Consider the following 23,232-nt stretch of genomic DNA (forward strand, 5'->3'; position numbering starts at 1 on the left):
TCCTCGTCACAGTCGTTACAACAGTGATCCTGGTCACAGTCACAACAGTGATCCTGGTCACAGTCACAACAGTGATCCTCGTCACAGTCACAACAGTGATCCTCGTCAGTCACAACAGTGATCCTCGTCACAGCCACAACAGTGATCCTCGTCACAGTCACAACAGTGATCCTCGTCACAGCCACAACAGTGATCCTCGTCACAGTCACAACAGTGATCCTCGTCACTCACAACAATGATCCTCGTCAGTCACAACAGTGATCCTCGTCACAGCCACAACAGTGATCCTCGTCACAGTCACAATAGTTATCCTCGTCACAGCCACAACAGTGATCCTCGTCACAGTCACAACAGTGATCCTCGTCAGTCACAACAGTGATCCTCGTCACAGTCACAACAGTGATCCTCGTCACAGTCACAACAGTGATCCTCGTCACAGTCACAACAGTGATCCTCGTCACAGTCTACAACAGTGATCCTCGTCACAGTCACAACAGTGATCCTCGTCACAGTGACAACAGTGATCCTCGTCACAGTCACAACAGTGATCCTCGTCACAGTCACAACAGTGATCCTCGTCACAGTCACAACAGTGATCCTCGTCACAGTCACAACAGTGATCCTCGTCACAGCCACAACAGTGATCCTTGTCACAGTCACAACAGTGATCCTCGTCACAGCCACAACAGTTATCCTCGTCACAGCCACAACAGTGATCCTCGTTACAGTCACAACAGTGATCCTCGTCACAGTCACAACAGTGATCCTCGTCACAGTCACAACAGTGATCCTCGTCACAGTCACAGTCACAACAGTGATCCTCCTCGTCACAGTCACAACAGTGATCCTCGTCACAGCCACAACAGTTATCCTCGTCACAGCCACAACAGTGATCCTCGTTACAGTCACAACAGTGATCCTCGTCACAGTCACAACAGTGATCCTCGTCACAGTCACAACAGTGATCCTCGTCACAGTCACAACAGTGATCCTCGTCACAGTCACAACAGTTATCCTCGTCACAGTCACAACAGTGATCCTCGTCACAGTCACAACAGTGATCCTCGTCACAGTCACAACAGTGATCCTCGTCACAGCCACAACAGTGATCCTCGTCACAGTCACAACAGTGATCCTCGTCACAGTCACAACAGTGATCCTCGTCACAGCCACAACAGTGATCCTCGTCACAGCCACAACAGTGATCCTCGTCACAGCCACAACAGTGATCCTCGTCACAGCCACAACAGTGATCCTCGTCACAGCCACAACAGTGATCCTCGTCACAGTCACAACAGTGATCCTCGTCACAGTCACAACAGTGATCCTCGTCACAGCCACAACAGTGATCCTCGTCACAGTCACAACAGTGATCCTCGTCACAGTCACAACAGTGATCCTCGTCACAGTCACAACAGTGATCCTCGTCACAGTCACAACAGTGATCCTCGTCACAGTCACAACAGTGATCCTCGTCACAGACACAACCAAGAAATCATCACACCTGGACACACAACTGCATTATATCATACCTGCCACAAGGACGGATCACACGCGTCATATTTCAGGATTTTCAACCTTGCCACTGAAGCTTCAATCAGTCAGTATTGGTCGTGTCTGACGCCTCCTACGAAATTGTAATAGACATAACAGTAACTATTTAGGGAATTGGCGTATTCTAGGGTGATACTCAGCGTGTTGTGATTAAGGGAAAGAGCCCTTAATTAGCACTAAATAAGGGCGAGGATTTCTACAGGTGCGGTAAGTGAAGGTTGGGGACTGATCCCTCACTGTGTGGGTGTTCTCAGGGAACGTAATACTGAGGCAGTGGAATGTTGAGGTGAAGGCAGGTCATGTAGAAGTGAACACGTTCATACATTCATACATACAGGGATGTTAGGAAGTATTTCTTCAGTCTTAGAGTTGTTAGGAAGTGGAACAATCTGGAGAGTGATGTGGAGACAGGATCCATACATCGCTTTAAGAAGAGGTATGATAAAACTCGTGGAGCAGGGAGAAGAGCTAGTACCGACCAGTCAAGAGGCAGGGGCCAGGAGCTGTGACTCGACCCTACAAACACAATTAGGTGAGTAGACACACATGATGGTTGGGGTAATTACCCAACCATCATGTATGCTCATCTACCATAAATTAACACGTTAATCCCAGCTCATACAACCTCCCCCCAGCTCATACAACCTCCCACAGCTAATACAACCTCCCCCAGCTCATACAACCTCCCCCCAGCTCATACAACCTCCCCCAGCTCATACAACCTCCCCCAGCTCATACAACCTCCCCCCAGCTCATACAACCTCCCCCCAGCTCATACAACCTCCCCCAGCTCATACAACCTCCCCCAGCTCATACAACCTACAACCTCCCCCAGCTCATACAACCTCCCCCAGCTCATACAACCTCCCCAGCTCATACAACCTCCCCCCAGCTCATACAACCTCCCCCAGCTCATACAACCTCCCCCAGCTCATACAACCTCCCCCCAGCTCATACAACCTCCCCCAGCTCATACAACCTCCCCCCAGCTCATACAACCTCCCCCAGCTCATACAACCTCCCCGCACTTCATACAACCTCCCCCCCGCTCATACAACCTCCCCCAGCTCATACAACCTCCCCGCACTTCATACAACCTCCCCCAGCTCATACAACCTCCCCCAGCTCCTACAACCTCCCCGCACTTCATACAACCTCCCCCCAGCTCATACAACCTCCCCCAGCTCATACAACCTCCCCCAGCTCATACAACCTCCCCCCACTTCATACAACCTCCCCCCAGCTCATACAACCTCCCCCCACTTCATACAACCTCCCCACAGCTCATACAACCTCCCCCCACTTCATACAACCTCCCCCCAGCTCATACAACCTCCCCCAGCTCATACAACCTCCCCCAGCTCATACAACCTCCCCCAGCTCATACAACCTCCCACAGCTCATACAACCTCCCCCGGTTCATACAACCTCCCCCATTTCATACAACCTCCCCCAGTTCATACAACCTCCCCCAGCTCACAGAACCTACCCCCAGCTCATACAACCTCGCACCAGCTCATACAACCTCCCCAGCTCATACAACCTCCCCCCAGCTCATACAACCTGCCCCAGCTCATACAACCTCCCCAGCTCATACAACCTCCCCCAGCTCATACAACCTCCCCAGCTCATACAACCTCCCCCAGCTCATACAACCTCGCACCAGCTCATACAACCTCCCCAGCTCATACAACCTCCCACCAGCTCATACAACCTCCCCAGCTCATACAACCTCCCACCAGCTCATACAACCTCCCCAGCTCATACAACCTCCCCCAGCTCATACAACCTCCCCCAGCTCATACAACCTCCCACCAGCTCATACAACCACCCCCAGCTCAAACAACCTCCCCCAGCTCATACAACCTCCCCCAGCTCATACAACCTCCCACCAGCTCATACAACCTCCCCAGCTCATACAACCTCCCCCAGCTCATACAACCTCCCCCAGCTCATACAACCTCCCACCAGCTCATACAACCTCCCCCAGCTCATACAACCTCCCCCAGCTCATACAACCTCCCCCCAGCTGATACAACCTCCCCCAGCTCATACAACCTCCCCCAGCTCATACAACCTCCCACCAGCTCATACAACCTCCCCCAGCTCATACAACCTCCCCCAGCTCATACAACCTCCCCCAGCTCATACAACCTCCCACCAGCTTATACAACCTCCCCCAGCTCATACAACCTCCCCAGCTCATACAACCTCCCACCAGCTCATACAACCTCCCCCCAGCTCATACAACCTGCCCCAGCTCATACAACCCCCCAGCTCATACAACCTCCCCCAGCTCATACAGCTCATACAACCTGCCCCAGCTCATACAACCTCCCCAGCTCCCCAGCTCATACAACCTCCCCAGCTCATACAACCTCCCACCAGCTCATACAACCTCCCCAGCTCATACAACCTCCCACCAGCTCATACAACCTCCCCAGCTCATACAACCTCCCACCCCCAGCTCATACAACCTCCCCCAGCTCATACAACCTCCCACCAGCTCATACAACCTCCCCCAGCTCATACAACCTCCCCCAGCTCATACAACCTCCCCCAGCTCATACAACCTCCCACCAGCTCATACAACCTCCCCCAGCTCATACAACCTCCCCCAGCTCATACAACCTCCCCCAGCTCATACAACCTCCCACCAGCTCATACAACCTCCCCCAGCTCATACAACCTCCCCCAGCTCATACAACCTCCCACCAGCTCATACAACCTCCCCCAGCTCATACAACCTCCCCCAGCTCATACAACCTCCCACCAGCTCATACAACCTCCCCCAGCTCATACAAACTCCACCAGCTCATACAACCTCCCCCAGCTCATACAACCTCCCACCAGCTTATACAACCTCCCCCAGCTCATACAACCTCCCCCAGCTCATACAACCTCCCACCAGCTCATACAACCTCCCCCAGCTCATACAACCTCCCCCAGCTCATACAACCTCCCCAGCTCATACAACCTCCCCCAGCTCATACAACCTCCCACAGCTCATACAACCTCCCACCAGCTCATACAACCTCCCCCAGCTCATACAACCCACCTCAGACCAATGACAGGTAATACAATATGCAAATCAAGCCTCATTATAATAAGCAGCTCTAGTCATCATTTATAACAGTAAAGATAAAGTTTGGTCAGTAATAAAGGAGAATAAAATATGTAAATCACTCCCAGTATTATTCCAGTTAACCACAACCTCCTAAATCCTGCCATTAACCAAATATATATATATATATATATATAAATATATATATATATATATATATATATATATATATATATATATATATATATATATATATATATATATATATATATATATATATATATATATATAGAAGAAAAACTTTCACCATCATTCACTCCATCACTGTCTTGGCAGAAGGGTGCTTTACACCACAGTTTTTAAACTGCAACATTAACACCCCTCCTTCAGAATGCAGGCACTGTACTTCCCATCTCCAGGACTCAAGTCCGGCCTGCCGGTTTCCCTGAACCCCTTCATCAATGTTACTTTGCTCACACTCCAACAGCACGACAAGTCCTAAAAACCATTTGTGTCCACTCGCTCCTAACATGCTCATCCATGCTTGCTGGAAGTCCAAGCCCCTCGCACACAAAACCTCCTTTACCCCCTCCCTCCAACCTTTCCTAGGCCGACCCCTACCCCACCTTCCCTCCACTACAGATTTATACACTCTCGAAGTCATTCTGTTTCGTTCCATCCTCTCTACATGTCCGAACCACCTCAACAACCCCTCATCAACCTTCTGGATAATAATTTTAGTAATCCCGCACATCCTCCTAATCACCAAACTACTGATTCTCTGCATTATAATCATACCACACATTGCCCTCAGACATGACATCTCCACTGCCTCCAGCCTTCTCCTTGTTGCAACATTCATCACCCTTGCTTCACATCCATACAAGAGCGTTTTTACCACTATACTCTCATACATTCCCCTCTTTGCTTCCATGGATAAAGTTCTTTGTTTCCAGACTCCTCAGTGTCACTCACCTTTCCCCTCTCATCAATTCTATGATTCACCTCATCTTTCATAGACCCATCTGCTGACACATCCACTCCCAAACATCTAAATACATTCACTTCCTCCATACACTCTCCACTCTGATATCCAATCTTTCGTTACCTAATTTCTTTTTCTTATCTTCATCATCTTACTCTTTCCTATATTTAGTTTTAATTACCTTCTTTTACACATCTTTCCAAACTCATCCATCAACCTCATCCATCAACCTCATCCATCAACCTCATCCATCAACCTCATCCATCAACCTCATCCATCAACCTCATCCATCAACCTCTGTAACTTCTCTTCAGAATCTCCCAAAACCACATTATTATTATTATTACCATTATTACCTGGCACCATCTAGCACCACCTGGCACCATCTAGCACCATCTAGCACCACCTGGCACCATCTAGCACCATCTAGCACCACCTGGCACCATCTAGCACCATCTAGCACCACCTGGCACCATCTAGCACCATCTAGCACCACCTGGCACCATCTAGCACCATCTAGCACCACCTGGCACCATCTAGCACCACCTGCCTGGGTGGGTCTTATTGCCTTCAACGTTAATTTGATATAACTATATTTTTATGTCTGTGTAATACGTTAGATAATTACTTTCCAGAGTTTATTAGTAAGTCTCTTTCTACTAGCTTCCCTGTCAAGCCTGCTAAGCTGTCAAGTCTGGTAACTGTCAAGCCTTGTACCTGTCAAGCCTTGCAGCCTTGTACCTCTCAAGCCTTCCAGCCTGCCACCTCACTCATACACACCCCCAGTACACACACACACACACACATACATATATATATATATATATATATATATATATATATATATATATATATATATATATATATATATATATATATATATATATATATATATATATATGGTGGAATACATGTGACATTCCACGTTAAAAGGTAGTGAAGGACTGGTAGAAAGAGAATCACTGGGACTCGATATACCACTATGGATGCTGAAGGAAGGAGCCGAAGCAGTGAGTGCACCTCTAGCGAGGATCTTCTAAACGCAGATCAAGACACATCAGCGGGACCTTTAACATGCAGCTTCGAGGACAAGTCTGACTGAGAATCACGACTGTGTTTATCCCAAGAAAAATAACAGACGGCTAGGGGAGCATGAGTAGGAGAGGGTGGACATGAGAGGATGGATAGGAGTGAAGGATTTTGGAATGTGGGATGACTTGATAGGTCAGGATGGAGGGAGTGGGGAATCCTGTCTCACTAACTTCCTGGAGATCAGTTACAGGGAGACACCAAGACAGATAATGCTGGGTGGATGGGTGTGCTGCACTTTCCTGGGCTGCAGGGTAGCTGTCAACATGGGTCACTATGACACACTGCAACAAACTGGAGGATGTAAAGAGTTCAAGTGAATCCAGAACAACCCATGACTGTCAGGATGAACCTATCTTCACCCATGATTGTCAGGATACAAGTCTTTCAACCCATGACTGTCAGGATACACGTCTCTCAACCCACGGTTGTCAGGATAAACGGTATCTTAATACATGACTGAATTTACAGGGCATAAGGAAAGTGAATTATGCAAATTAGAGTAGATTTTAACAGAAGCGTTTTGCACTCCTCTTTTGTCTTGTGTCAGTAAAACCCACACACACATAATAATAATAATAATAATAATAATAATAATAATAATAATAATAATAATATTACTACTATTTAGTCATTAAGGTGAGAGTAAGGGTAGTGGGCGGGGTGAGAGAGGAATGGACAGGTGGATGGCACCGCCCATGTTCAGGGGCGGTCATGTTGTCCTGGGAGGAGATAATGTGACCTTAAGGGCCACTCTAACCTGACCTAGGTGACCTCTCCCTGATACTGGAGATGAGAGAGAGAGAGAGAGAGAGAGAGAGAGAGAGAGAGAGAGAGAGAGAGAGAGAGAGAGAGAGAGAGAGAGAGAGAGAGAGAGAGAGAGAGAGAGAGAGAGTACAAGGCCAATATTGTCAAAGTACCACACTTGGATCCACTTGGAGGACAGCGTGAAACAAGCTTTTATACCACAAGACGGGCAGAAAGCAGCAACTTCACTCTGGCTGTACCCTTCTCCAGAACATCACTCCATCTGAGATCATATATACCCAGGATGACTCGAGTATGGAACACATTCGTACAGCATAATGATGTCAACGAGATAACGTCAGTTGATCAAATGAAAATGGTGGCCCACAGATGGCTCCAACTTCATCCTGTTCCCTACTTGTATGTCTCATAACAATAAAAATGCCTTTAAATGAGTTGATGTAGGTAACAGCTCTTAGCTTGTCAATAAAGTTAGGAATCCTTAACCTGTAAATAGCTTGCCAATAAAGCTAGGGATCCTTAATTAACCTTATCAAACTCTGTGTAAAAAGAGAGAGAGAGAGAATCATAAACTAGGGCAAGTGTCTATCGACAAGTGACCTTAAGATGCTAACTATGCACATAGCCAGACAACCAGATAACCAGACAGCCAGACAGCCAGACAACCAGACAGCCAGACAACCAGACAGCCAGACAACCAGACAGCCAGACAACCAGACAGCCAGACAACCAGACAGCCAGACAACCAGACAGCCAGACAACCAGCTGAGAGACCAACAGATTCAGCTGGGACAGCTGGGTGAGTAATCACAGTATTCTACATGAGTGTCTTATAGTGAGTACACACACACACACACACACACATACACACACACACACACACACACACACACACACACACACACACACACGAGGTATGATAAAGCTCATGGATCAGGGAGAGAGTGGACCTAGTAGCGACTAGCCAAGAGGCAGGGATAGGAGCTATGAATCGACCCCTGCAACCACAAATAGGTGAGTACACACTAGATGGGCTGGTGGAGACTCACTCCACCAGTTGTTTACAACACTGGTTGTGGATGGGGTTGACAAACAGGTGGGGGGACAGATAGATGTGGTGGTATACAGTGGGTGGAGACGCTCACTGCCATAGATAAGAAAATACCAGGGGTAAGCTAATTGGTGTCAGGTCGATACTGGCCAAAAAATACTGAGTGAGATAGAACTTACTATCACCTACCATTTACACAATTTACAAGGCAATGTATAGAATTTACACACTCGTTATGCATAATTTACACTGTGGATTATACAGGAAGAACTTACATCTCTTTTGTAATTCAGATATCTACTCCCCAAACGGGAACAAGGGACAGGGACTTCCCTCAGAATAGGGACGGAACGCCCAGTAAGTTTATTTAGGCGAAGTTACACATAAGTACAATCATCATACACAATGTAAATTACCCAGAATAACCCAAAAAAGTCAGACAAAGTGACTTATTTCCAGTTTGAGATATGGATATTGACAGGGACCCAGCATCACTCTGGACAGTTAAAGAGATGCTGGCTACTATGGATGTTGACAGGGACCCAGCATCACTAATGGACAGACACAGGGATGCTGGCTGCTACGGATATTGACAGGGAGCCCACCATCACTAATGGACAGATATAGGGTTGCTGGCTACCATGGATATTGACAGGGACTCAGCATCACTAATGGACAGATACAGGGTTGCTGGCTACCATGGATATTGACAGGGACTCAGCATCACTAATGGACAGATACAGGGTTGCTGGCTACCATGGATATTGACAGGGACTCAGCATCACTAATGGACAGATACAGGGTTGCTGGCTACCATGGATAGAAGACTATCCCCCTCTAAGCATCACACAGGGATAGGGAAGCATCCCCAGCATCTCACGTTGATGGGAGATAGATGGGACCCCAACCCCTCACAGGAGCGTCCCTCAAAGGCCGTCCAAATTGGATGTCAGGACCAACGTCCCTAGAAGGGCCCGGCAAGGCCCCTGAATCACCCAGGGGAGCAACCACCTACCTTATTCCTTCCCCCCCAGCTGCCTCCCCTGACCACCTAACTTCCTCCCCTCCATCATTATACATGTAGGCGAGATGGTGTGGGCGAGATGGTGTGGACGAGATGGTGTGGACGAGATGGTGTGGACGAGATGGTGTGGGCGAGATGGTGTGGGCGAGATGGTGTATTGACGACAAGCATCAACGCTATCTCCAGAACAAGCATTCACTGCCACAACGTCTCGCTCTACGTAGAGCTTCAACGAGTGACCATAAAGCTCTACACGACTTTACCAATCCACGATAAAGCACAACAATAGAGCTTTATCGTAGGAACTCAACAAGAACGACCAATAAGGAACACGTAATATGAACACGAGTTAATATGAGACACATCCCCAGAGATCAGCATTTCAGGTAAGCTTGTATATGTGACTTGACCCCCTGCAACCACAACTAGGTAAGTACAACACCCACACTACAACACACGTCAGTGCCAGGTTAGAGATCAAGTCACAAAGGTGACATCAGTGCCAGGTTAGAGATCAAGTCACAAAGGTGACATCAGTGCCAGGTGAGAGACCGAAGTCACAAAGTTGACATCAGTGCCAGGTGAGAGATCAAGTCACAAAGGTGACATCAGTGCCAGGTGAGAGATCAAGTCACAAAGGTGACATCAGTGCCAGGTAAGAGGTCAAGTCACAAAGGTGACATCAGTGCCAGGTGAGAGATCAAGTCACAAAGGTGACATCAGTGCCAGGTGAGAGATCAAGTCACAAAGGTGACATCAGTGCCAGGTAAGAGATCAAGTCACAAAGGTGACATCAGTGCCAGGTGAGAGATCAAGTCACAAAGGTGGCATCAGTGCCAGGTGAGAGATCAAGTCACAAAGGTGACATCAGTGCCAGGTGAGAGATCAAGTCACAAAGGTGACATCAGTGCCAGGTGAGAGATCAAGTCACAAAGGTGACATCAGTGCCAGGTGAGAGACCAAGTCACAAAGGTGACATCAGTGCCAGGTGAGAGATCAAGTCACAAAGGTGACATCAGTGCTAGGTGAGACATCAAGTCACAAAGGTGACATCAGTGCCAGGTGAGAGATCAAGTCACAAAGGTGACATCAGTGCCAGGTGAGAGATCAAGTCACAAAGGTGACATCAGTGCCAGGTGAGAGACCAAGTCACAAAGGTGACATCAGTGCCAGGTGAGAGATCAAGTCACAAAGGTGACATCAGTGCCAGGTGAGACATCAAGTCACAAAGGTGACATCAGTGCCAGGTGAGAGATCAAGTCACAAAGGTGACATCAGTGCCAGGTGAGACATCAAGTCACAAAGGTGACATCAGTGCCAGGTGAGAGATCAAGTCACAAGTGACATCAGTGCCAGGTGAGAGATCAAGTCACAAAGGTGACATTAGTGCCAGGTGAGACATCAAGTCACAAAGGTGACATCAGTGACAGGTGAGAGATCAAGTCACAAGTGACATTAGTGCAAGGTGAGACACCAAGTCACAAAGGTGACATCGGTGCCAACATCAGTGCCAAAAGCCAGAGAATTTCCACTATGTCACCTGCTTCTGTAACACCTTTGTAACCAAGGGTGTTACGTTACCAGTAACTACTGTATAATCGCCTGGATTACCTGCCAAAACTATGTCTTTGACAGTCTCCATTCCTCGACAAAAACTGTCTTTGTAAAATACTGACATAAATACCACTGTTTTTGTTCCCTGACACAGCTTGACAAACACTGTCGTTGTCCCTTCCAATCTTCTGGAAGGGACAGACTTAGGGACTGATCACTTTATCTTCACTGTTTTACAAGACTGAGGGACTGATTACCCCATCTACCATTGTTCTACAAGACTGAGGGACTGATTACCCCATCTACCATTGTTCTACAAGACTGAGGGACTGATTACCCCATCTACCATTGTTCTACAAGACTGAGGGACTGATTACCCCATCTACCATTGTTCTACAAGACTGAGGGACTGATTACCCCATCTACCACTGTTCTACAAGACTGAGGGACTGATTACCCCATCTACAACTGTTCTACAAGACTGAGGGACTGATTACCCCATCTACCACTGTTCTACAAGACTGAGGGACTGATTACCCCATCTACCATTGTTCTACAAGACTGAGGGACTGATTACCCCATCTACCACTGTTCTACAAGACTGAGGGACTGATTACCCCATCTACCACTGTTCTACAAGACTGAGGGACTGATTACCCCATCTACCACTGTTCTACAAGACTGAGGGACTGATTACCCCATCTACAACTGTTCTACAAGACTGAGGGACTGATTACCCCATCTACCACTGTTCTACAAGACTGAGGGACTGATTACCCCATCTACCATTGTTCTACAAGACTGAGGGACTGATTACCCCATCTACCACTGTTCTACAAGACTGAGGGACTGATTACCCCATCTACAACTGTTCTACAAGACTGAGGGACTGATTACCCCATCTACCACTGTTCTACAAGACTGAGGGACTGATTACCCCATCTACAACTGTTCTACAAGACTGAGGGACTGATTACCCCATCTACCACTGTTCTACAAGACTGAGGGACTGATTACCCCATCTACCACTGTTCTACAAGACTGAGGGACTGATTACCCCATCTACAACTGTTCTACAAGACTGAGGGACTGATTACCCTATCTACCACTGTTCTACAAGACTGAGGGACTGATTACCCCATCTACCACTGTTCTACAAGACTGAGGGACTGATTACCCCATCTACAACTGTTCTACAAGACTGAGGGACTGATTACCCCATCTACAACTGTTCTACAAGACTGAGGGACTGATTACCCCATCTACAACTGTTCTACAAGACTGAGGGACTGATTACCCTATCTACCACTGTTCTACAAGACTGAGGGACTGATTACCCCATCTACCACTGTTCTACAAGACTGAGGGACTGATTACCCCATCTACAACTGTTCTACAAGACTGAGGGACTGATTACCCCATCTACAACTGTTCTACAAGACTGAGGGACTGATTACCCCATCTACAACTGTTCTACAAGACTGAGGGACTGATTACCCCATCTACAACTGTTCTACAAGACTGAGGGACTGATTACCCTATCTACCACTGTTCTACAAGACTGAGGGACTGATTACCCCATCTACCACTGTTCTACAAGACTGAGGGACTGATTACCCCATCTACAACTGTTCTACAAGACTGAGGGACTGATTACCCCATCTACAACTGTTCTACAAGACTGAGGGACTGATTACCCCATCTACAACTGTTCTACAAGACTGAGGGACTGATTACCCTATCTACCACTGTTCTACAAGACTGAGGGACTGATTACCCCATCTACAACTGTTCTACAAGACTGAGGGACTGATTACCCCATCTACAACTGTTCTACAAGACTGAGGGACTGATTACCCCATCTACAACTGTTCTACAAGACTGAGGGACTCATTACCCCATCTACAACTGTTCTACAAGACTGAGGGACTCATTACCCCATCTACAACTGTTCTACAAGACTGAGGGACTGATTACCCTATCTACCACTGTTCTACAAGACTGAGGGACTGATTACCCCATCTACAACTGTTCTACAAGACTGAGGGACTGATTACCCCATCTACAACTGTTCTACAAGACTGAGGGACTGATTACCCCATCTACAACTGTTCTACAAGACTGAGGGACTGATTACCCCATCTACAACTGTTCTACAAGACTGAGGGACTGATTACCCCATCTACAACTGTTCTACAAGACTGAGGGACTCATTACCCCATCTACAACTGTTCTACAAGACTGAGGGACTCATTACCCCATCTACCACTGTTCTACAAGACTGAGGGACTGATTACCCCATCTACCACTGTTCTACAAGACTGAGGGACTGATTACCCCATCTACAACTGTTCTACAAGACTGAGGGACTGATTACCCCATCTACAACTGTTCTACAAGACTGAGGGACTGATTACCCCATCTACCACTGTTCTACAAGACTGAGGGACTGATTACCCCATCTACCACTGTTCTACAAGACTGAGGGACTGATTACCCCATCTACAACTGTTCTACAAGACTGAGGGACTGATTACCCCATCTACAACTGTTCTACAAGACTGAGGGACTGATTACCCCATCTACCACTGTTCTACAAGACTGAGGGACTGATTACCCCATCTACCACTGTTCTACAAGACTGAGGGACTGATTACCCCATCTACAACTGTTCTACAAGACTGAGGGACTGATTACCCCATCTACCACTGTTCTACAAGACTGAGGGACTGTTCTACAAGACTGAGGGACTGATTACCCCATCTACCACTGTTCTACAAGACTGAGGGACTGATTACCCCATCTACCACTGTTCTACAAGACTGAGGGACTGATTACCCCATCTACAACTGTTCTACAAGACTGAGGGACTCATTACCCCATCTACAACTGTTCTACAAGACTGAGGGACTGATTACCCCATCTACCACTGTTCTACAAGACTGAGGGACTGATTACCCCATCTACCACTGTTCTACAAGACTGAGGGACTGATTACCCCATCTACAACTGTTCTACAAGACTGAGGGACTGATTACCCCATCTACCACTGTTCTACAAGACTGAGGGACTGATTACCCCATCTACAACTGTTCTACAAGACTGAGGGACTGATTACCCCATCTACCACTGTTCTACAAGACTGAGGGACTGATTACCCCATCTACCACTGTTCTACAAGACTGAGGGACTGATTACCCCATCTACCACTGTTCTACAAGACTGAGGGACTGATTACCCCATCTACCACTGTTCTACAAGACTGAGGGACTGATTACCCCATCTACAACTGTTCTACAAGACTGAGGGACTGATTACCCCATCTACAACTGTTCTACAAGACTGAGGGACTGATTACCCCATCTACCACTGTTCTACAAGACTGAGGGACTGATTACCCCATCTACCACTGTTCTACAAGACTGAGGGACTGATTACCCCATCTACCATTGTTCTACAAGACTGAGGGACTGATTACCCCATCTACCACTGTTCTACAAGACTGAGGGACTCATTACCCCATCTACAACTGTTCTACAAGACTGAGGGACTCATTACCCCATCTACAACTGTTCTACAAGACTGAGGGACTGATTACCCCATCTACCACTGTTCTACAAGACTGAGGGACTGATTACCCCATCTACCACTGTTCTACAAGACTGAGGGACTGATTACCCCATCTACCATTGTTCTACAAGACTGAGGGACTGATTACCCCATCTACAACTGTTCTACAAGACTGAGGGACTGATTACCCCATCTACCACTGTTCTACAAGACTGAGGGACTGATTACCCCATCTACCACTGTTCTACAAGACTGAGGGACTGATTACCCCAACTACCACTGTTCTACAAGACTGAGGGACTCATTACCCCATCTACAACTGTTCTACAAGACTGAGGGACTCATTACCCCATCTACAACTGTTCTACAAGACTGAGGGACTGATTACCCCATCTACAACTGTTCTACAAGACTGAGGGACTCATTACCCCATCTACAACTGTTCTACAAGACTGAGGGACTCATTACCCCATCTACAACTGTTCTACAAGACTGAGGGACTCATTACCCCATCTACAACTGTTCTACAAGACTGATGGACTGATTACCCCATCTACAACTGTTCTACAAGACTGAGGGACTCATTACCCCATCTACAACTGTTCTACAAGACTGAGGGACTGATTACCCCATCTACAACTGTTCTACAAGACTGAGGGACTGATTACCCCATCTACAACTGTTCTACAAGACTGAGGGACTGATTACCCCATCTACAACTGTTCTACAAGACTGAGGGACTGATTACCCCATCTACAACTGTTCTACAAGACTGAGGGACTGATTACCCCATCTACAACTGTTCTACAAGACTGAGGGACTGATTACCCCATCTACAACTGTTCTACAAGACTGAGGGACTGATCCCCCTCATATTCGACTGTCTTTGTATAATTCCACAAGACTGAGGGAGTGATTACCTCATCATCTACTGTGTACTATATTTTATAGTCTTACACAGGCCCCAGCAGCCCCCGCCCCCGCCCCAGCCCCAGCCCCACCCCCAGCCCCAGCCCCAGCCCCACCCCCAGCCCCAGCCCCAGCCCCACCCCCAGCCCCAGCCCCAGCCCCAGCCCCACCCCCAGCCCCACCCCCAGCCCCAGCCCCAGCCCCAGCCCCACCCCCAGCCCCAGCCCCAGCCCCAGCCCCACCCCCAGCCCCAGCCCCAGCCCCAGCCCCAGCCCCACCCCCACCCCCAGCCCCAGCCCCAGCCCCAGCCCCAGGTCTGGTCAGGGTCCCAAGTCTTCCCTCCCTCACAGTTAGCAAGTAACTCTCAGAAAAACAATCTAGTGTACAAGTTTACAGTAGCTAATCTGCTGAGATCTGGGAGAGGCCATCGTCTGCTCTTACAACCTCTTGATGTTCACTTGTTTATAATACTCTGCGAAACCTTTACAATACTCAAGAGGACTTTACGATACTCTCAGAGATCTTACAATACTCCGAGAGGACTTTACAATACTCAGAGAGATCTTACAATACTCTGAGAGGACTTTACAAAACTCTGAGAGATCTTACAATACTCCGAGAGGACTTTACAATACTCAAAGAGATCTTACAATACTCTGAGAGGACTTTACAATACTCAGAGAGATCTTACAATACTCCGAGAGGACTTTACAATACTCAGAGAGATCTTACAATACTCTGAGAGGACTTTACAATACTCAGAGAGATCTTACAATACTCCGAGAGGACTTTACAATACTCAGAGAGATCTTACAATATTCTGAGAGGACTTTACAATACTCTGAGAGATCTTACAATATTCTGAGAGGACTTTACAATACTCTGAGAGATCTTACAATATTCTGAGAGGACTTTACAATACTCTGAGAGATCTTACAATATTCTGAGAGGACTTTACAATACTCAGAGAGATCTTACAATATTCTGAGAGGACTTTACAATACTCTGAGAGATCTTACAATATTCTGAGAGGACTTTACAATACTCTGAGAGATCTTACAATACTCTGAGAGGACTTTACAATACTCAGAGAGATCTTACAATACTCCGAGAGGACTTTACAATACTCAGAGAGATCTTACAATATTCTGAGAGGACTTTACAATACTCTGAGATATCTTACAATATTCTGAGAGGACTTTACAATACTCAGAGAGATCTTACAATACTCTGAGAGGACTTTACAATACTCTGAGAGATCTTACAATACTCTGAGAGGACTTTACAATACTCTGAGAGATCTTACAATACTCTGAGAGGACTTTACAATACTCTGAGAGATCTTACAATACTCTGAGAGGACTTTACAATACTCAGAGAGACCTTACAATACTCTGAGAGGACTTTACAATACTCAGAGAGACCTTACAATACTCTGAGAGGACTTTACAATACTCTGAGAGATCTTACAATACTCTGAGAGGACTTTATAATACTCTGAGAGATCTTACAATATTCTGAGAGGACTTTACAATACTCAGAGAGACCTTACAATACTCTGAGAGGACTTTACAATACTCAGAGAGACCTTACAATACTCTGAGAGGACTTTACAATACTCTGAGAGATCTTACAATACTCTGAGAGGACTTTATAATACTCTGAGAGATCTTACAATACTCTGAGAGGACTTTACAATACTCAGAGAGATCTTACAATACTCTGAGAGGACTTTACAATACTCTGAGAGATCTTACAATACTCTGAGAGGACTTTACAATACTCTGAGAGATCTTACAATACTCTGAGAGGACTTTACAATACTCTGAGAGATCTTACAATACTCTTGAGAGGACTTTACAATACTCTGAGAGATCTTACAATCCTCTGAGAGGACTTTACAATACTCTGAGAGATCTTACAATCCTCTGAGAAGACGTTACAATACTGAGGTGTGTGTGTCTACCACCAACAGACACAGTCTATCAGCCAAGGCTCGAGTCTGCATTTCCAGAGGTGAGGAAGTGTTGGTGCAAAGGTGACATTGTTTACCTATATAGTGGACAGTGTTTTAGTGTGCTGCCATACAATGGCCATCGGACAGAGAGAGAGAGAGAGAGAGAGAGAGAGAGAGAGAGAGAGAGAGAGAGAGAGAGAGAGAGAGAGAGAGAGAGAGAGAGAGAGAGAGAGAGAGAGAGAGAGAGAGAATCAGGTGAAGAACCGCAGAGAGACGTCCTTATTAGTCTGACCATCAGAACGCTGGCCACTCAGACTACCTCTGTGAGGGAGCCACAATCAGTAGGTCAGGCGTAGCCCCTCTGGAATGCAGCGGTGGTGATGGGTCAGGCTGATGGCAGCCTCCCTGACACCTATTACTGCTCAGACCATGTTAAACCAACTCTTCTTCCTCCTCTTCCTCTTCCTCATCTTCCTCTTCCTCTTCCTACTCCTACTACTCCTGATGTGCTGATTGCAACACGAAAGGCCTAGAGCTATCATTCAACTTCCAATGTGGTTCTTTTGTCTTATATATATATATATATATATATATATATATATATATATATATATATATATATATATATATATATATATATGAGAGAGAGAGAGAGAGGTGGAGAGACAAAGACATTCCTGGTGTATGTACTCACACATTCTGAGTACTGTATGGCTACACTATTCTGCTGAGTACAAGTACGTACTGTCTTTCTCTCACACACACAAGACTTAAGACTGAACTCTGAGACGTTACAAGAATTCTTCAGGTCTTGAAGAAACAAGTTGCTTGTCTCTCGGGTCAGACTTTATGAGCCTTCCTTGACGACAAATGTAAGTGTTTATAAGTGGACACACCTTCCTCTCTTCTGTGGCAGAGACACTGTCTCTTCTGTGGGGGAGACTGTCTCTTCTGTGGGGGAGACACTGTCTCCTCTGTGGAAGAGACACTGTCTCTTCTGTGGGGGAGACACTGTCTCTTCTGTGGAAGAGACACTGTCTCTTCTGTGGGGGAGACACTGTCTCCTCTGTGGAAGAGGCACTGTCTCTTCTGTGGGGAGACACTGTCTCCTCTGTGGAAGAGACACTGTCTCTTCTGTGGGGGAGACACTGTCTCTTCTGTGGGGAGACGCTGTCTCCTCTGTGGAAGAGAAACTGTCTCTTCTGTGGGGGAGACACTGTCTCTTTTGTGAGGGAGACACTGTTTTCTGCGAGGTGCTGAAGCCGCCGGTCTTGAAGGTACAGTACACTAGTACAGGATGGTTATGTACCTCGCTGTACCCGTGTATTTGTAGCTACAGGGGCAGAGTTACGATACTGCTGTACCGTCACCAGTGGTAATGCATCTAATACTCTGTCTCTCTCTCTCTCTCTCTCTCTCTCTCTCTCATATTTACACAGTTTTACAGTGTTAGGTTTAAGGTTCCTAACTTTATTTACAAGGTCAAAACTGTTACCTACATCATCTTATTTCAAAGGCTTTTTATTGTTATGAGACACACAAGTAAGGGAACAGGGTGAAGTTGGAGCCATCTGTGGGACAGTGATTTTATTTGGTTAAGTGACTTTATTTCTGTGATGTTATTATGCAGTACGAACATGTTCCAGACTTGAGTCATCCTGGGAATAAATGATCTCAGTTGTAGTGATGTTCTGGAGAAGGTTACAGTCAGAGTGTAGATGCTGCTTGTTGCCCGTCTTGTGGTGTAGAAGCTCACTTCTCGCTGTCCTCGAAGTGGAGTCAAGTGTGGTACTTGGACAATATTGACCTTATACATAACAATAAGGCCGCCCACGTCCCTCCTGTGTTTAAGGCTCTGCTGAAATGACAGATCTATCCAGGCTGGGTGCAGCCCAGAGATGAGTCGTCTTGCTCTGTTCTCTATTCTGTCAAGAAGTCGCAGATGAGATGGATAGGCAGGCAACCCAAGAAAGTGGAGTATACTCGAGGTGTGAGCGTAATTGTGCCTCGTACAGAATCTTACAACCTCTACTGTTGAGCAGATGCGAGATACATCGAAATACTGTAAGCTTCCTGGTTGCCTTGTTTGCAAGATTTGCAACGTAGTTCTTCAAGGTCAGTTTGGAGTCAAATTTCTCTCCAAGATTATCAACCTCACCCTCTTGTTCTCTCTCTCTGCTCATCTATGGACTGTGTGTGTGTGTGTGTGTGTGTGTGTGTGTGTGTGTGTGTGTGTGTGTGTGTGTGTGTGTGTGTGTGTGTGTGTGTGTGTGTGTGTGTGTGTGTGTGTGTGTACTCACCTAGTTGTACTCACCTAGTTGAGGTTGCGGGGGTCGAGTCCGAGCTCCTGGCCCCGCCTCTTCACTGATCGCTACTAGGTCACTCTCCCTGAGCCGTGAGCTTTATCATACCTCTGCTTAAAGCTATGTATGGATCCTGCCTCCACTACATCACTTCCCAAACTATTCCACTTACTGACTACTCTGTGGCTGAAGAAATACTTCCTAACATCCCTGTGATTCATCTGTGTCTTCAGCTTCCAACTGTGTCCACTTGTTACTGTGTCCAATCTCTGGAACATCCTGTCTTTGTCCACCTTGTGTGTGTGTGTGTGTGTGTGTGTGTGTGTGTGTGTGTGTGTGTGTGTGTGTGTAAAGAGAGAGAAAGAGTTAGAAATAGAGAGATAGCAACATCTTCATCATACTCACTGCCTCTTCTCCCTTCCCTATCCTCCTCTCTTCCTCTTTCTGTCATCCCTCCTTTTTCTCCCTTCCTCCTCTTCCTCTCTCCTCGTCCTGTCTTCCTGCCTCTAGACAGGAACCGCTGCTGCTGCTGCCGCTGACGACACTGAGAATCGCCTCTTCCTTATTTGCATAAACCCATTAAAATACAGAGAGGGTTGATAAAGCTTGGAAATATGTGTGAGAGTGAGAGAGAGCTGTCTCTAGGTGTGGGAGAATGAGAGAGAGAGAGCTGTTGCTAGGTGCTGTGAGAGGGAGAGAGCGAGAGAGACAGGTCTCAGGTACACATTGGTTCAGCACACAGTCACAGGTACAAACTGGAGCAGCGCACAGGTCTCAGGTACACACTGGAGCAGCACACAGGTCTCAGGTACACACTGGACCAACACACAGGTCTCAGGTACACACTAGACCAGCACACAGGTGTAACTGAGTGGTACACAGCTGGTGTACTAAGACGGTCATCATCACTTAAGATAACTCTTCTGCAGGTAAGTTATGATGCTGCTCCAAAATAACTATGAGTGAGATCTAGTGACACTGTAGATACAGTTCCGTCTGGTTAGTGATGCTGTGAGCTTTCACACTTATCTCCCACCTCATCTCTCATCTCACCCAGGCTCTTCTCTCAAAGAATCGTCATATATAAATCTCTCTCTCTCTCTCTCTCTCTCTCTCTCTCTCTCTCTCTCTCTCTCTCTCTCTCTCTTTACGAGAAAATCTTAGTGGTAACCCTCTATGTGTCTGTTTGTCTGCCTATGTATATCTGGGTTTCTGTGTATATCTCCCTGTGTGCGTAGGTGTATGTCTGCTTGTCTGTTCCTGCTGTTTGTATATGTCTGTACTGTACCCAGCAGCTTACAGCAGTGAGATACAGAAGGAATTGCCAGAGTTAACCACTAAAAAATCAGAGGCACTATGGTCACAATAAGAGAACGCTATATCAACATCCTCTGGCAGCAACAGTCTAGACTCTAATTCACCTTACCCGTCTTTGACCTTACTTCTTACTGACACCTAATTCTTATCCCCTCTCGTCTTAATGATGGTTCAGGAATTACCAAAAGGTCAATCATTATTTTTTCATTTGGACCTTGTTGGTTAGTTGTGAATTGTACCAGCCATGGTATTGTGGGTTAGTTGTGAACTGTACCAGCCATGGTATTGTTGGTTAGTTGTGAATTGTACCAGCCATGGTATTGTGGGTTAGTTGTGAACTGTACCAGCCATGGTATTGTTGGTTAGTTGTGAATTGTACCAGCCATGGTATTGTGGGTTAGTTGTGAATTGTACCAGCCATGGTATTGTGGGTTAGTTGTGAGTTGTACCAGATAGGGCACTGTAGGTCACTTGCGAATTGTACCAGCCAGGGTATTGTGGGTTAGTTGTAAACTGTACCAGCCAAGGTACTGTAACTTCTACCTCCAGTACCAGCTCATTCAATAACACTTACCGTTGTTAGTGTGGAACAAGCCACCTTAACAGTCAATGTAAGCAAATCCACACCCACAACACATAGCCAGACACAGTACACACTATCTACCGGCACTCCCATACATTCCTAATCAATATATACCCCAATACTGCAGATATCATCACCAAGGTATCGCCAGGGTATAGCATGTGTATACGTCAGACCAGCCCCTCCCACTAAGGTACCATATATCAGGTCCATCGTGGCCCTACATCAGGGCGGGCAGGGCTAGTGTCTTCAGGAGAGACAGACAGAGGTATCTACGTTCTTAAGAGGATAACAAGGACTGCAGTTGCGATAGCTAGTTGTAGAATAATTAGGTACTAAAGCTGAGATAGGTGTGTGTGTGTTTGTTTTGTGTGTGTGTGTGTGTGTGTGTGTGTGTGTGTGTGTGTGTGTGTGTGTGTGTGTGTGTGTGTGTGTGTGTGTGTGTGTGTGTGTTACCGTCCTGGAGGTGGGAAGTACAGTACCTGCATTCTGAAGGATGAGTGAGGATGTTACAGTCCTGGAGGTGGAAGGTACAGTACCTGCACTCTGAAGGATGAGTGAGGATGTTACAGTCCTGGAGGTGGAAGGTACAGTACCTGCACTCTGAAGGATGAGTGAGGATGTTACAGTCCTGGAGGTGGAAGGTACAGTACCTGCACTCTGAAGGATGAGTGAGGATGTTATTTCTAGCAAGACAGTTGTTATATGAACAATGGTAGATGTGCTTTCTTTATAGGGTCCACCTCAGCCAATGGCAACACACACACAGTAACACAACAGTATTGGAGAAGAGAATAACAACAGCTGGTAACACTAAGAGTAAGAATACTCACAGACGGTACAGATGGGGCTTGTTGTTGAAGAGACCATCTGGCAGGTGGCGCAGGCGGTTGTTGTTGAGCCTCCTGCGGGAAACACAGCAGTGTTAGCACACAGGTGGTCATATCTCAATGTTCCAGGTATATCTGACACAGTTATGTGTTACATGTATTCTGTACACACACACAGGGGCTGTGAATCGACCCCTGCAACCACATGTAGGTGAGTACACACAAACACACAGGAAGTATTTCTTCAGTCATAGAGTTACCTACATAGTGTTACATGTACCAGTGTTACATCTACCAGACATGATAGATGGATGGGTCTTTGTGATGTAGTCCAGCTGGGCTTGTGAGGTCTCTGGGGAGACCTAATTTGACCAATTATATGGTCACACCTTGCCTTGGCAGGCGTCTGTAGCCACGCCCACGTCTGAGGTCTTTTGTTCTTGACGCCTCAGACCTAGGCGTCAGGTCGTACACGTGGTACATACAACATTGGGGAGGGGGGTACTTTGACTACGATATAAGCCCAGGGAAGAGCGGGGCAAGGAGGTTGTTGGTGACAGGTCCGTCGAGCGAGAGCTCTGGACAGCCGCGTGTGTAGTAGACCACGCATTGGGAACCTCGGGTCAGCTGGTCGGTGAATTAAGAGTGAGTACTAGTCCGTGTTACTGATAACA

General features: G+C 46.8%; 1 protein-coding gene across 7 annotated transcripts in view; it reads right to left on the bottom strand.

The window, feature by feature from the left end:
* Positions 1 to 23,232, bottom strand: part of sli (slit guidance ligand) — a 659,016-nt gene that overhangs the window by 282,065 nt on the left and 353,719 nt on the right. For all 7 annotated transcript variants that reach the window (XM_070102675.1, XM_070102671.1, XM_070102676.1 and 4 more), the window contains one exon: positions 22,562 to 22,633. In XM_070102675.1, the coding sequence (XP_069958776.1) occupies positions 22,562 to 22,633 (72 nt within the window). The remainder of the gene's footprint in view (positions 1 to 22,561; positions 22,634 to 23,232) is intronic.

Source organism: Cherax quadricarinatus, chromosome 83 (genome assembly GCF_038502225.1).
Source record: "Cherax quadricarinatus isolate ZL_2023a chromosome 83, ASM3850222v1, whole genome shotgun sequence".
Lineage (NCBI taxonomy): Eukaryota > Metazoa > Arthropoda > Malacostraca > Decapoda > Parastacidae > Cherax > Cherax quadricarinatus.